The sequence below is a fragment of the Palaemon carinicauda genome, chromosome 22 (genome assembly GCF_036898095.1).
Source record: "Palaemon carinicauda isolate YSFRI2023 chromosome 22, ASM3689809v2, whole genome shotgun sequence".
Classification (NCBI taxonomy): Eukaryota; Metazoa; Arthropoda; class Malacostraca; order Decapoda; family Palaemonidae; genus Palaemon; species Palaemon carinicauda.
This window is the reverse complement of record NC_090746.1, coordinates 37,976,881-37,989,936: the sequence shown is the minus strand read 5'-3', so window position 1 is coordinate 37,989,936 and position 13,056 is coordinate 37,976,881. Positions and strand designations below refer to the sequence as shown.

Below are 13,056 nucleotides of genomic sequence, written 5' to 3'. Positions count from 1 at the left end.
CTGTGTTTCACAGATACGATTCTTGCTTGGGTAGGACTTCTTCAACTCTATAAAAGATTATATCTATTCTTTATATACAGTATAACCACAATGATGTACAGTTAGAATAAAAATAACGCCGACATTCAGAGGAAATTTTTCGTCAGATGTCTCTAGTGTTCCCATGACAAAACAGACAACGAGTTGCTCCTCTTACTACTGCTACGAAATGGGCGGAGCCTTTTCCAACCTTGGTGAATCAAAGACAGTAAAGGGTTGTCTTTGTTAGCGAAAGCATTGAAATGTTACAAATCAAGTTACCATATTTCATTCTGTGTTATCATTTGACGTCTCAAATATCCACTACAAATACTGAATACACAAACACACACACACATATATACTATATATATATATATATATATATATATATATATATATATTATATATATTATATATATTATATATATATATATATATATATATATATATATATATATATATATATATGAACCCACAACATCATGTAGAAAATCTTGGAGTGTCGTAGCTAAACAATTCCTTCCGTTAACAGCTACATTAGATTATTTTGACATTAGTCTTGTTCAAGATACCGTTGAACGAAAAAGGTAATTTCAAATAATGTTTCTATGTTGAAAAATATTAATAAGAAACACAGTAAATGAGTTATACCCATCAAAAGAACGTTCAGAGAGAGAGAGAGAGAGAGAGAGAGAGAGAGAGAGAGAGAGAGAGAGAGAGAGAGATCAAATGGTTTGAGCTTACTCTAGTTAATGAAGTTATCTACCAGCACATAAACTCCTTTTTAGACATTTATGCATATCAAACTTTTGTTTGTCATTATTATGCAATGTTTCCAATAGAAGTGATTGTATTATGCCCCCAAAAGCTTATCGTTATTTTTCAGATGCTAGATTGGCTGATTATAAATAACTTCCAGTTTACAGATATTCATTGATTGTTACATTTCGTATTACGTGAGGATACTTTCTTGTAAAATATTTTCCAAATTATTTAGATTCAGGGGTATGCGCCGTTTCAGTCTTCAGACCCAAAGCCACTTTCCCTTTATTTGTCTTTATTTTACATACCCATCGTTGAGCTTTGTCGTCTCACCGTCTGCTAACTTGGCCTTGAATGATGAGCATTGCCATTTGAACTAAAATCTCAAACATATACAGTAAAATATTTACTACATTGCTAATTCAATCTTTATTGCAAGTGCTTTATTCACTTGATAATTATCGAGACCAAATGGCAAAATTGGAGATATTTATTACAGGATATAAATAACGGGATTATCTGTTAGAATCAAATGCTTATCCAAATAATGGATGATTTCGGGGAAAAATAACTATAATTAGTAAGTCGTCTTTTGCTTTTGGGCGTTTGGAGGATTTGGTTCCTTAAGGTTCCGTATGCCAACATATGTCCGGTTGCATATAGTTTGATCATTATATTTTGTACTCCTCTATATACCTTAAATGCTTTGTAGGAAACTCTAACCGATTGCTTTAAAATCGACCAAGATATTTTCGTTAACTGGAATAATGATAAAGGAATGGGATATAGGCCTATATTGTATAAAAAATCAGTAAAAAATCTGAGTGGCACCACTCATTCATGAAAGCATGCTTCACAATGCGATTTTTTTTTTTTAGTTTGATGGAGATTGTAAAAAATAAGATAGAGGAAAAGGAAATATAGATCTCCAAATGCATTATTCCGGAATCCAGCTTATGAATATCTTGTCTTGGCTTCACACAAATATCAAATAGTTCCCAGTTGGAATGGTCAAGTGAAGGTGTTTCATGCTGCCACTTGGCAGAGATTTCTTTTATGAAGGCATAGTGAGAAGCTAAGAACCAAAGTTGACGCTCTATTACGAGCACCGAGGCAGAAGGGCATTCATTTTAAAGATAATGTTTAATAAACAAATGAATATATAATGATAGAACGGAACACGAATGATAAATAATGAATCAGGGGATAGAGGAAGAAGCTCAGGAAATAAAATCTAAAGAATGAGAGAACATATTTAGGAATCCATGAGTATCGCTCCTCAGCTGTATGATTTAGTGATTAAAAGGATAATCAAACATTTATTTCCGAGATATTTTGATATTTGGTTTTTCCCTTCTCCCCGCTTACGGCACCAGCTGTAGAAATTGTGGTTTAACTACTATCCTGATAGGCTGAGGAGCTGGTATGGATAGCTATTGCTCGAACAATCCGAACTAGTTATTCACGGATAGGAATGCATTTTTCGCTTGTTAAGCGCCCATCTGCCTGGCGTAATTCACCCGGTCAAAAGACCCACATGTAGCACCACATAGCTGTGCTAATTCGGGCACTTGATCACTGCAAATAAGGACTTTATCATACAAACTTAAGCCTATTTGAATCAAGATTATAAGACCTTTGTGCATGAAATGGATAAGAGGTTATACTAATCTCGAAGCTGTTTAATTTCTCTAGATACAGCTACTAGCAATAAATACAATCATTGAAAACCTACAATCAGGGTATTAGAATGGGGAATCATTTCGTGCTTATGCCATCTATTCATGTTTTTTTTTTTTTTTTTTTCAAGATAATTAGAGGAGAATTCATTTTTGGAAAATAGTTATATCATAGTTTTATGACAAAATTTCAGAAAATTATGTCGTTTGGAGAATAGTTTTTTTTTATATGATTTGTCAATAAAACTAATTTTTGAAATCCTTTGCACGATTGTGATGGCGTCCTCATTTACTTCACTATAAATTATTTTCTATACGAAATGCTAGATTCTGTTTGTATTCAAGGTGCTTTGCAGTCATCATTATCTATTATAACCATCATCGATTATCTATTATGCAAAGTTAAGACTTGAATTTCGTTACTTATCAACCTTCCATCAACAGCAGCTACTTTATTCTGATGCTGATATCTTTTACAAATCAGCTAATGATGAATTAGAACAGCCAAATTTGCTAGAACATTAACGGTTATCAAATAACATTCCCGCAATGATACAATATATTACAGGCTGTATCAAGAATGTACGCTTAACCTGTCTTCACAACCCCTAAAACAGAAATGACTTTCCTATTTCCTCAGTGTCCGACCTGCCCGGGAAAGAGGGGAAGGAGAAACTCCCCCACCCCCCTACCTCCCCTGGAAATTGTCTACTTGGTCCCTCTTACGAAAAAAGTAGCAATTGAAAAATAATGGTATGTATATATATATATATATATATATATATATATATATATATATATATATATATATATATATATATGTGTGTGTGTGTGTGTGTGTGCGTATGGGTGTGTGTGTGTCTGTGTGCGAGTTTGTGTGTATGTGTGCTTTGTTTTTGTAGTGGATAGTTGAGACTTCAAATGATTATACAGAATTGAAATATGGCAACTCGATTTGAAACATTAGTAAGCTTTTGCTTACAAAGGCAGTCCTTTAATGTCTGATTCGCTAATGTTTGAGAATGCTCCGCCCATTTCGTAGCAGTAGTAAGAAGAGCAACTCGTTGTCTGTTTTCTCATGGGAACACTAGAGACATCTGACGAAAGATTCCCCTTGAGTGTCGGCGTTCTTTTGATTCTAACTGTACAGGTACCACCAGGAATATCCTGGTGGTTTAAATCGAGAATTTAATTAAAGATATTTAAAAACAACACCTGTATATTTTACACATAATTATTATTATTGCAAGCTAAGCTACAACCCTAGTTTGGAAAAGCAGGATGTTATAAGCCCAGGGGCTCCAACAGGGAAAAATAGTCAATGAGGAAAGGAAATGAATTAATTACAAGAGAAGTAATGAACAATGAAGTAAAATATCTTAAGAAAAGTAAGAACATTAAATTAGATCTTTCATACATCAACTATAAAACTTCCAAAAAATAAGAGGAAGGGAAACGAGATAGAATAGCTTTCCCGAGTGTACTGTACCACACGTGTATGACACATGCTCGTACACTGTAATGGTATTTCTGTTTCTTTTTTGTATATATTGATATTTTTCTCCCCGTGCACTGATATCCTGTTTAAGCCTGTATTTTTATCATTCATTGTGTTTGAATTTTGTGCCGTTCTAGCTTTTAATGGCTTGTATATAAACTCATGATCCATTGAAATAAAGATAGTTGCATTCACTTCGCTTCTTATTTATCACATAACGAGCGTTTCTGCTCATAGGTGACCACCGAAGTGTCCAGCTCCTTCGTGCCTTTCCCTTTCGATGGTGGATCTACTATCAACGCTACACCCCTGAAACTACTGCCCTTCATCAGTACAGAGGCACTCGCCTGGTTTCAGCATGTCAAGTCCAATTTAGCATTAAGGGCTTTGCCATTAAGGGCGTGACTCGCTCAAGCACCAAAGTAGACCATGTTCTTGCAGCAATCCCAGAGGATACTCTTGGAAATATCAGATTGGCTTTGTGACCAAGGGGACACCCTAATTGCGTACGATGCCCTCAAAACATGCCTCTTGGAGCAGTACTCACCATCGCCTGCCGTCCGTAAAGTCAAACTTTTTCAGGTCTCTCAACAACCGTTGGGGGACCAAAAGTTGTCTCTTGCCATCAGAGAAATGACCAGTATCGCTCGCCTGCAATCTGCCACAGATGGCTTTCCTCATGAAGTGAATCTACTTTGTGCCCTTTGGATGTGGCACCTGCCCGAACCTGTATGCACTGCCATCCCCGATGTCGATACTTGGCCATGAAGGACCTGATGTCCAAAGTAGATCCTGTTATGGACAGCCACCTCACCACCTTCAAGACCTCCATCAACTATTCAATATTGACCAAAGCTCCAACCAACGACCTCTCCAGCCAGTTACTCTACTTCAACTCCAAATTCAGGACTGCTGAAAAAATATTTGTGAATGGTTGTCAGCGGCCGAAAAACATATAACCAGGCCATTGTTTCTGGTGGTGGCCTCCCCTATTACTATTTTTTTTTTTTTTTTTTTTTACATACAGGTATGGGCGTGTGATTTTTGGTAGACGTGGGTGCTTGCCGTTCTCTTCTGCTAAGGCTACTCTCCAGGACACAATGTAGTCTGTCTAAGTCTGCTGATGTCCTCCAGGTAGCTGCCAATGAATCTGCCATACCCACCCACAGTTATAAAACTCTTGCATTATCTTTTGGAAGCGCAAAATTTAATTGGAAGTTTCTCGTTACTGATGTCACATTTCCAATCCTTGTTGTGGATTTCCACTTACATTTCCACCTCCTGGTTGATGTCGCTCACCAACAATTAGTCAACGTAGATTTGTGCTCCTCAACACCTCTCTAACCTTCCCGCTACAACCTCGCTCTCCACATTAGCACACCCACGGATGCCTACATCCACCTCCTCACGTTGTACCCTGAAATTTTACATCCAAAACTGCGTCTAACGCCCACGGTTCCCGCCAAACACAGTATTTATCAACATATCAAGGCAACGGGGGCCCCAGTGTTTATCAGATTCGGGTGTTTATCAGATTCGGGTGTTTATCAGATTCGGGTGTTTAGCACCAGATCGTTTGGCTGCCGCTTAACAAACGTTCACTGAAATGGAAGAAATAGGGCTTGGCCAAAAGGCCTTAAGCCTGTGTCGTCACCCTTGTACATCGTCCTGAAGAAGGATGGCTCTCCGTCTCCGTATGGGGATTATAAGTGCCTGAACATACTGACAGAACCGGATCACTGCCCCCTCTCAAATATCGACAACATGACCATCTACTTGCACAAAGTGAAGGTTTTCTTCATGCTGGACCTCCGGAAGGGGTATTATCAGGTGCCCATGAACCCAGAAGACATCCCCAAGACTGCAATCACCACCCATGTTGGTAACTTTATCTTCAATTACTCCTGTTTTGGCCTTCGTAATGCTGGGCCACTTTTCAATCCCTCAAGGGCAAGCCAAAAGACCTGAAATGGGGTCCCCTTCAAGAAGTTTCTTTCTGCAATGCAAAGAATACCTTATCAATTGCTGCTGTTCTCACTTTTCCTGTGCCCCAAGCACTTCTCCTTCTCTCCACTGATGCCAGCGACTTCACTTTTGGTGCAGAACTCGAGCAGGTGTTCAACGGCTCGCCCCGTCTATTTGCCTTCTTCAGTAGAAAATTGTCCAAGGCAGAATCCAGGTACTCTACCTAAGACTGGAAATTGCTGGTGGTGCACTTGGGTGTCCGTCAGTTTTGCCACTACCTGGAAGGTATGCCCTTCGTCATTCACTTGAATCACACGCCTCTGTTGCGCGCCTTCACTCGACAGTCCGACGCCTGGTCAGCCTGTCAATGCTGACATCTCTCTGCCATGGGTGAATACAATTACGCCTTTCAACACATCCCTGGGAAAGTGAATCCTGTTGCCGATACCCTGACAAGAAACTCATTGGTCGCCATTCACCTGGGCTTGGATTACAACTCCTTGGCAAAAGCCCAATGAAAGGATTCAGCGTACCAAGCATGTAGGACATCCTGCACATCACTCCATTAGGAAGACGTTCACCTCGATGACTTAAACGCCACCCTCCTCTGTGATGTCAGCATTGGTAGACCTAAACCGTGGATATCGGCTCCCATTCGCCGACAGGTGTTTGACTTCATTCATGACCTTTCACATCCCTCACACTGATCTACTGCACAGCTACTGAAGAAGTTGTTCATTTGGCATGGCATTAGTAAGGATGCTAAGGATTGGATCCACTCCTGTACTTCATGCCAAACTTCAAAAGTTCATTAACACAGATTCAGGAGTGGACACCTTTCCTCAACCCGTCAGTTGGCCCACATCCACGTTGATGTAGTTGGGCCCCAACCCACATCACAAGGACATCGTTACCTGTTTACCATCATCGACCACTCCAATTGTTGGCCTGAAGCCATTCCAATGGAAACTGCAACATCCACCTCATGTACTTCTGCCTTACTCTCAGGATAGATATCAAGATTTGGTATCCCTGAGCATATTACTTCTGATAGGTGTACCACTTTCACCTCTCAATTGTTGACATCATTAGCGAACCTCCTAGGAATCACTCTACAGCAGACATCTGCCAACAACCCTGCTACCAACGGAATGCTTGAAAGTTTTCATCGCACCCTCAAAGAAGCTTTAATGTTCCGCTGTCCAACTGGTTTACTCAGCTTCTCTTGGTCCCTCCAAGACTAAGGACCACTCAGGACAACTTGGATGTGTCTGCAGATGAAATAGTATATGGTGACCCGTTCATTGTCTCTGCTAAATTTTTCCCCTAACAACCTCCTCCGACAGTCTCCAGTGCCTTCGTCATTTTGTGGGAAAATTTACTCCATACCGCCAAACTTACAAGCCCCCAGCAAAGCAACACATACAGACAGATTTGCACAAGCATCACACGTTTTCCTGCTGAACAACACCAGCAAGCCAACGTTGACGCCCCTTTACATCGGCCCTTTTCTCGTGATCCATTGAAGAATGGGGGCTTTCTTACTGAACATTCGTGGAAAAGAAGACTGAGTCTCTATTGATTGCCTTAAACCTACCTATTTCATGCAAGATGACACACCTAATGTGCACCTCACCAGAGTAGGGCGCCCTATTTCACATGCATATCTTTTTTAGGGTGAGCCATGTACCGCACAAGTATCGCATACACTCGTACGCTGTAACAGTATATCTTTTTTTATATATCAATAATACTCTCCCCTCGTACTGATAACCTGTTTAAGCATGTATTTTCATTATTCATCATGTTTGAATTTTTGTGCCGTGCTTGCTGGGAACGACTTGTATATAAACTTATGATCAGTTGAAATAAAGTTAGTTGCATTCACCTCGCCTCTCAGTTATCACCTAACTGGCACTTTTGCACAGTACCCTCAAGAAAGAGAACTCTAACCCAAGACAGTGGAAGACCTTGTTACAGAGGCTATGGCATTACACAAGACTAGAGAACAATGGTTTGATTTTGGAGTGTCCTTCTCGTAGAAGAGCTGCTTATCATACTTAGAGAGTCTCTTCTACCCTTACCGAGCCGAAAGTAGCAACTGGAAAATTATAGTGCAGTAGTTAACCTCTTGAGCAAAGATGAATTGTTTCGTAATCTGTGTGTTGTCAGGTGTATGATAACAGAGGAGAGTGTGTAAAGAATAGGCCAGACTATTGTATAGGCAAATGAAAAATTGGCCGTAACTAGAAAGAGGGATCCAATGTAGTACTGTCTGGCCAGTCTAAGGATCCAATAACTATAGCGGTAGTATCACACCTGGTGGCTAGTGCCTTGGCCAACCTACTACCTACAAGAGAAATCTATAAACTTGTATAGAAAACTACGTACTCACCTACATGTATTTGTTTTTAGCTTGTGAATCAGCAGTTTTGAACTAACGATCTCCGTCTAGAATTTGTTTTTGACATCTGTATTTTCGTAAGAGATTTTATCATCCTAATGAGTCTTCCATCCTTTAACCTCCACCAAAAAGTCGAAATACAATCCCAGTGATTTGATTTCTAAGAATTTTAGTTCTATTGGAAAATTTAGAGAATTTTTGTAAAATTCAAAATGTAAATGAACAAAATCCTTTTGCATTAAATGCTTAAGTTATCTTGATGCTTGGTAGAGAAATCCAGATAGCGCAACATGAATTTCGTTTTGTATTGATATCTATAGGTCACAATATGGAATATCAAAAATTATGTAATCAAGAGAGTTAGGCTTTTTGCATGAGAAAATATATCCTAAATTGGCATGTCTAATTAGATGTAATTACGATTATGATCCAGTCTATAATTTAAAGTTTTGTAGTGTTATTACTTTTGGGGAATGAGGAAATTAGGATATTAGAGGCCAAGATAGGATATCGCTAGAAGATTATTTGTATAGACAATATATTGTCAGACGATTGGAACCATAGAAAGAATGATATTGTAAAATTCGAGGAATAGCCTTAAAAAACTATATTATATAGAAATGTTGAAATATTAATGCAAGAAAATTAGAAACAATATTGACATGTTAGCAGGCTAGAGTCGGAGTTGACTAGACTAAAATTGAATTAATTAACCGTGATATTGGTAATATTTTACTTGACCAGACAAAAGAGAAAAATTTCTGGATGAAATCATTCCATACAAACATCGTCCAGAAAGGCTACGTAAATGTTTGGTTATAGCAATACTGTAAGAGAAATAAGAACAAGAAGTATGTCGAAATGTTAGATACCAAGGACCTTTGAGTAACAAAACATGGGCTGCAATGGTAATGACGATTCAATAGCCATAATCATTTTTCATAACCTTATTGTTATACAGCGACTTTTGGCGTTCTATGAAAAACCCTTGACCTCGGAATCACTGAGATTTTTTTTTCTCAACGTAATACTTCATTTTCTGGGGAACTATGTTTATTTCTGCAATTCTAATACGTGGAATATTGCTGCTATGTTGTTGATGTGTTTTACAGTAAGCACGTGGAATTTTGAGTGATTACCTTCTTCTTCTTCTTCTTTGTCTACATGTTTTCCCACTTCTCTGTGGGGTCGATGTTTCTGGCCAGCTTACTCCATCTACCTCTGTCCCACACCTCATCACCAGTTAATCCCTTTGATCGAAGGTCATCCTTAATACAGCCCACCCACCTTCGCTTTGGTCTCCCTCTCCTTTTTGTTCCCTGGACCTCCATTCCCATCACTCTCCTCCCAATATACTGTTCATCTCTTCTCATGACATGACCATACCACCTTAGTCTACTTTCTTGGATTATATCTGATAGTTTTCTAACTCCTGTGGTACCCCTAATTACTTCATTCCGTATCTTATCTCTTCTTGTCACCCCACACATCCATCTCAACATTCTCATCTCTGCCACATCCATCTCAACATTCTCATCTCTGCCACATTCATCTGAACATTCTCATCTCTGCCACATCCATCTTCTTCTCTTCTGTCTTCTTTATTGCCTACGTCTCCGCTCCATACATCATTGCCGGTCTTACAAGTGTCCTGTGTACTTTACCTTTCAACTTAACCCCTATTTTCCTGACGCATAGTACTCCACGTACTTTTTTCCAATTCTTCCATCCTGCTTGTATTCTGTGGTTTATTTCTGCCCCCAGGTCACCATCCCCTGCAACTGTTGATCCTAAATACCTGAAATTTTCAACTCTTTTCAATCTCTCTCCTTGTAAACTAACTTCCCCATTCTCGCCATTTTTCAATCTCAAATACTCTGTCTTTTTCCTGCTGATCATCAATCCTCTATTTTCCATTTCTCTTCTCCACTCCTCCAATTTCTCTTCTACTACCTCTCGCCTAGTGCTACACAGTATAACATCATCAGCAAAAAGCATACACCAAGGAGACTGATCTCTGATACCTTGTGTTATTACATCCATGACCAGATCAAATAGGTAAGGGCTCAATGCAGACCCCTGATGTAGACCCACATTTACTGGGAATCTTTCTGTTAGGCCTATACTGCTCTGGACATTTACTTCTGCCCTTTCATACATATCTTGGGTGATTCTTACGTATTTATCAGGGACTCCCTTTTCTCTGACGTTGTACTCGATCGTATGCCTTTTCCATGTCAATAAAGACCTTATGTAATCCTTCCTGTTTCTCCCGATGTTTTTTCTATCGTCTGCCACAAAGAGAATATTGCTTCTACAGTCCCTCTTCCAGGCATGAATCCAAATTGTTCCTCACCAATTGTTGTTTCATCTCTGAGTCTCTTCTCAATGATCTTCTCCCATATTTTCATAGTATGGCTTATCAGCTTTATGCCTCTATAGTTGCCACATTCCTGGGTGTCTCCCTTCCCCTTATAGATGGGAATGATTAGGCTTCTCCATTCCTCTGGCATCTTTTCCTGATTGAAGATCATCTGCGTCAGGTCCCACAAGATATCTATGCCTTCCTCTCCAAGACTCTTCCATACCTCTAAGAAGAAGAAGAAATAGAAGTAAGTAAACAATTACTGAAGAAAAAATATCTTTTTGAAATCCAAAAACTCAATTATGGAGGCCTTGAGAGAAGTTAAATGATATTACAATTTTCGAAGTTGCTTTTCGTCTTATTCAAGGTGCATTTGTATTTAATTCGTAATGGTATATCTCATGATACCCGTAAAGGGGTAAATGGTAATGCCATCATTGCACCATTACCTAAAGTTCCTTGCAGTGTCATCTTAGGCCTAAGCTGCGCTCACTTTTTAGTCTTCTGCCATACCTCCATCATCTTTTCCTTTCTTCTCTTTCAATGTGCAGCATTTTAACTATTCTTTCATTATCAGTGTAAATTCATTTTAATCATTTTTTAATCCGGCCTTTTCCCATAAACCACAGCAAACCACCTAAGAAGACCTTTGGTCCAGTTCAGTGATTGATTGAGGTCTTGGGCGAGCAGTTATGGAAGGTTTCTTTTTCTACCACGGGAGAAACGAAGAACAGATCACTTTAACCCATAATTAGGGAAGGACGACTCAAGACATCTCGGACGGCTTTCGTTGTGGACTTTTAAAACGAAGTGAAGCAATTGGTACATTGTATAAAAAATTTGTGTTTATATCTTGTGTACGAACAATCAGTGAACTGGACCATGGATCTTTCATTGTGTATTCAATAAATTGCATTTGTATTTTGTCTGTGTGCACTTTTAATGACACCTGCTCGTATGCTACTTAGTGATTAGAATTTTGAAGGGTAATTATGCACTAGATGTACGCTCGGTGAAAATAAAATACAAGAAAACGGTTTATTCGCCGACATCATATTGCAACTGGAGGTTTTCCCCATTTGCATACTGGCACTTATAGCCCTCCGAGGCCCCAGCGCTGCCCGTTATGGTCCTAATCCATAAATCTAATCAAATTCTTTCTCATAATTTTCAAAAAAGAATCTGATTCTTCCTTGAAACTGACTTGATTTCAGTAAAAGATTCATCTTTGAAGAAGTCATTATATTTGCAGTCTTTCATTAGGTGTACAAAATTTGACCATATTCGTTGGTAGCCAGCTTCATTGGTGTGTGCAGATCCTGCCACTTTATATATCTGTCACACATTCCTTTCTTCTTGGTGATGTCGTTAATTAAGATTACATCTAGACTGAAACCGGAGGGAAGGGAGATGGGGTAGACAACATAATAAAGACCTTTCTCTGTGAACCCTTTCAGCGGAAGTCCTGTTCCTGGAATTGGTTACTATAAGAAAAAGTTTTAATATTTTAGAAATATTTTTACTTTTTCATATCTGCATGTTTGCGTCACTATGCCTGAGAAATATGTCCAATGACAGGACGAGCAGTACGCCTTTAAACATTTATTCATGCATGGTTGAATACAGAGAGAGAGAGAGAGAGAGAGAGAGAGAGAGAGAGAGAGAGAGAGAGAGAGAGAGAGAGAGAGAGTTTAAGTATTTTTACCCGTACGTACCATATCATTTTCCGAAATTGGACCCATACTTCTGATTAATAAACTGAACTTGACAAGTGTGGTTCGACCTGGAAAGAGTAAACAATGTATTAATTGGGGAAGGGTTATGATGTATAATTCACAAATAAAATTATGATTGATAAGTAATTACTGTTCATTTAACTATATACAAATGTGTTTTTATATACATGTATGTATATATATATATATACAGTATATATATATATATATATATATATATATAATATATATATATGCGTTTTGAATGTGTTTATGTATAAAATGTTCAAATGCATATATAAATGTTATACTCCATGTTAAGATGTTAGATAAAATTTCTTGTGATTTCATAAAATTTATTCATGCTTTAATCTGAAATTGTCATGTATTTTTTTTTTTTGATACCTCAACTTGTAATTAACGCACCAATTTGATAGGCAGTTGCCTTTCATTCATTCTTGACATCTTTTCCATTGATGATCGTTGTTTCATCAGTTTCGGTATGTAACTTTCAGGAGTAAAGATTTGCATGTATGTAAATGGCTAACGAGAATTATATCCTAAACGTGCAATATGTTCCCAGGGTTCCTTAATGGTCTTGGGTGAATTAACTAAGAAAAAAATTAACGAACACCCGTTTAGTTAAT

At 38.4% G+C, this 13,056-nt stretch overlaps 1 protein-coding gene across 1 annotated transcript in view; it reads right to left on the bottom strand.

The window, feature by feature from the left end:
* The window catches only part of LOC137616411 (gamma-aminobutyric acid receptor subunit alpha-2), a 366,980-nt gene that overhangs the window by 84,321 nt on the left and 269,603 nt on the right, over nucleotides 1-13,056 (bottom strand). The window contains exon 4 of the mRNA XM_068346148.1: nucleotides 12,410-12,477. Coding sequence (XP_068202249.1) covers nucleotides 12,410-12,477 — 68 coding nt within the window. The remainder of the gene's footprint in view (nucleotides 1-12,409; nucleotides 12,478-13,056) is intronic.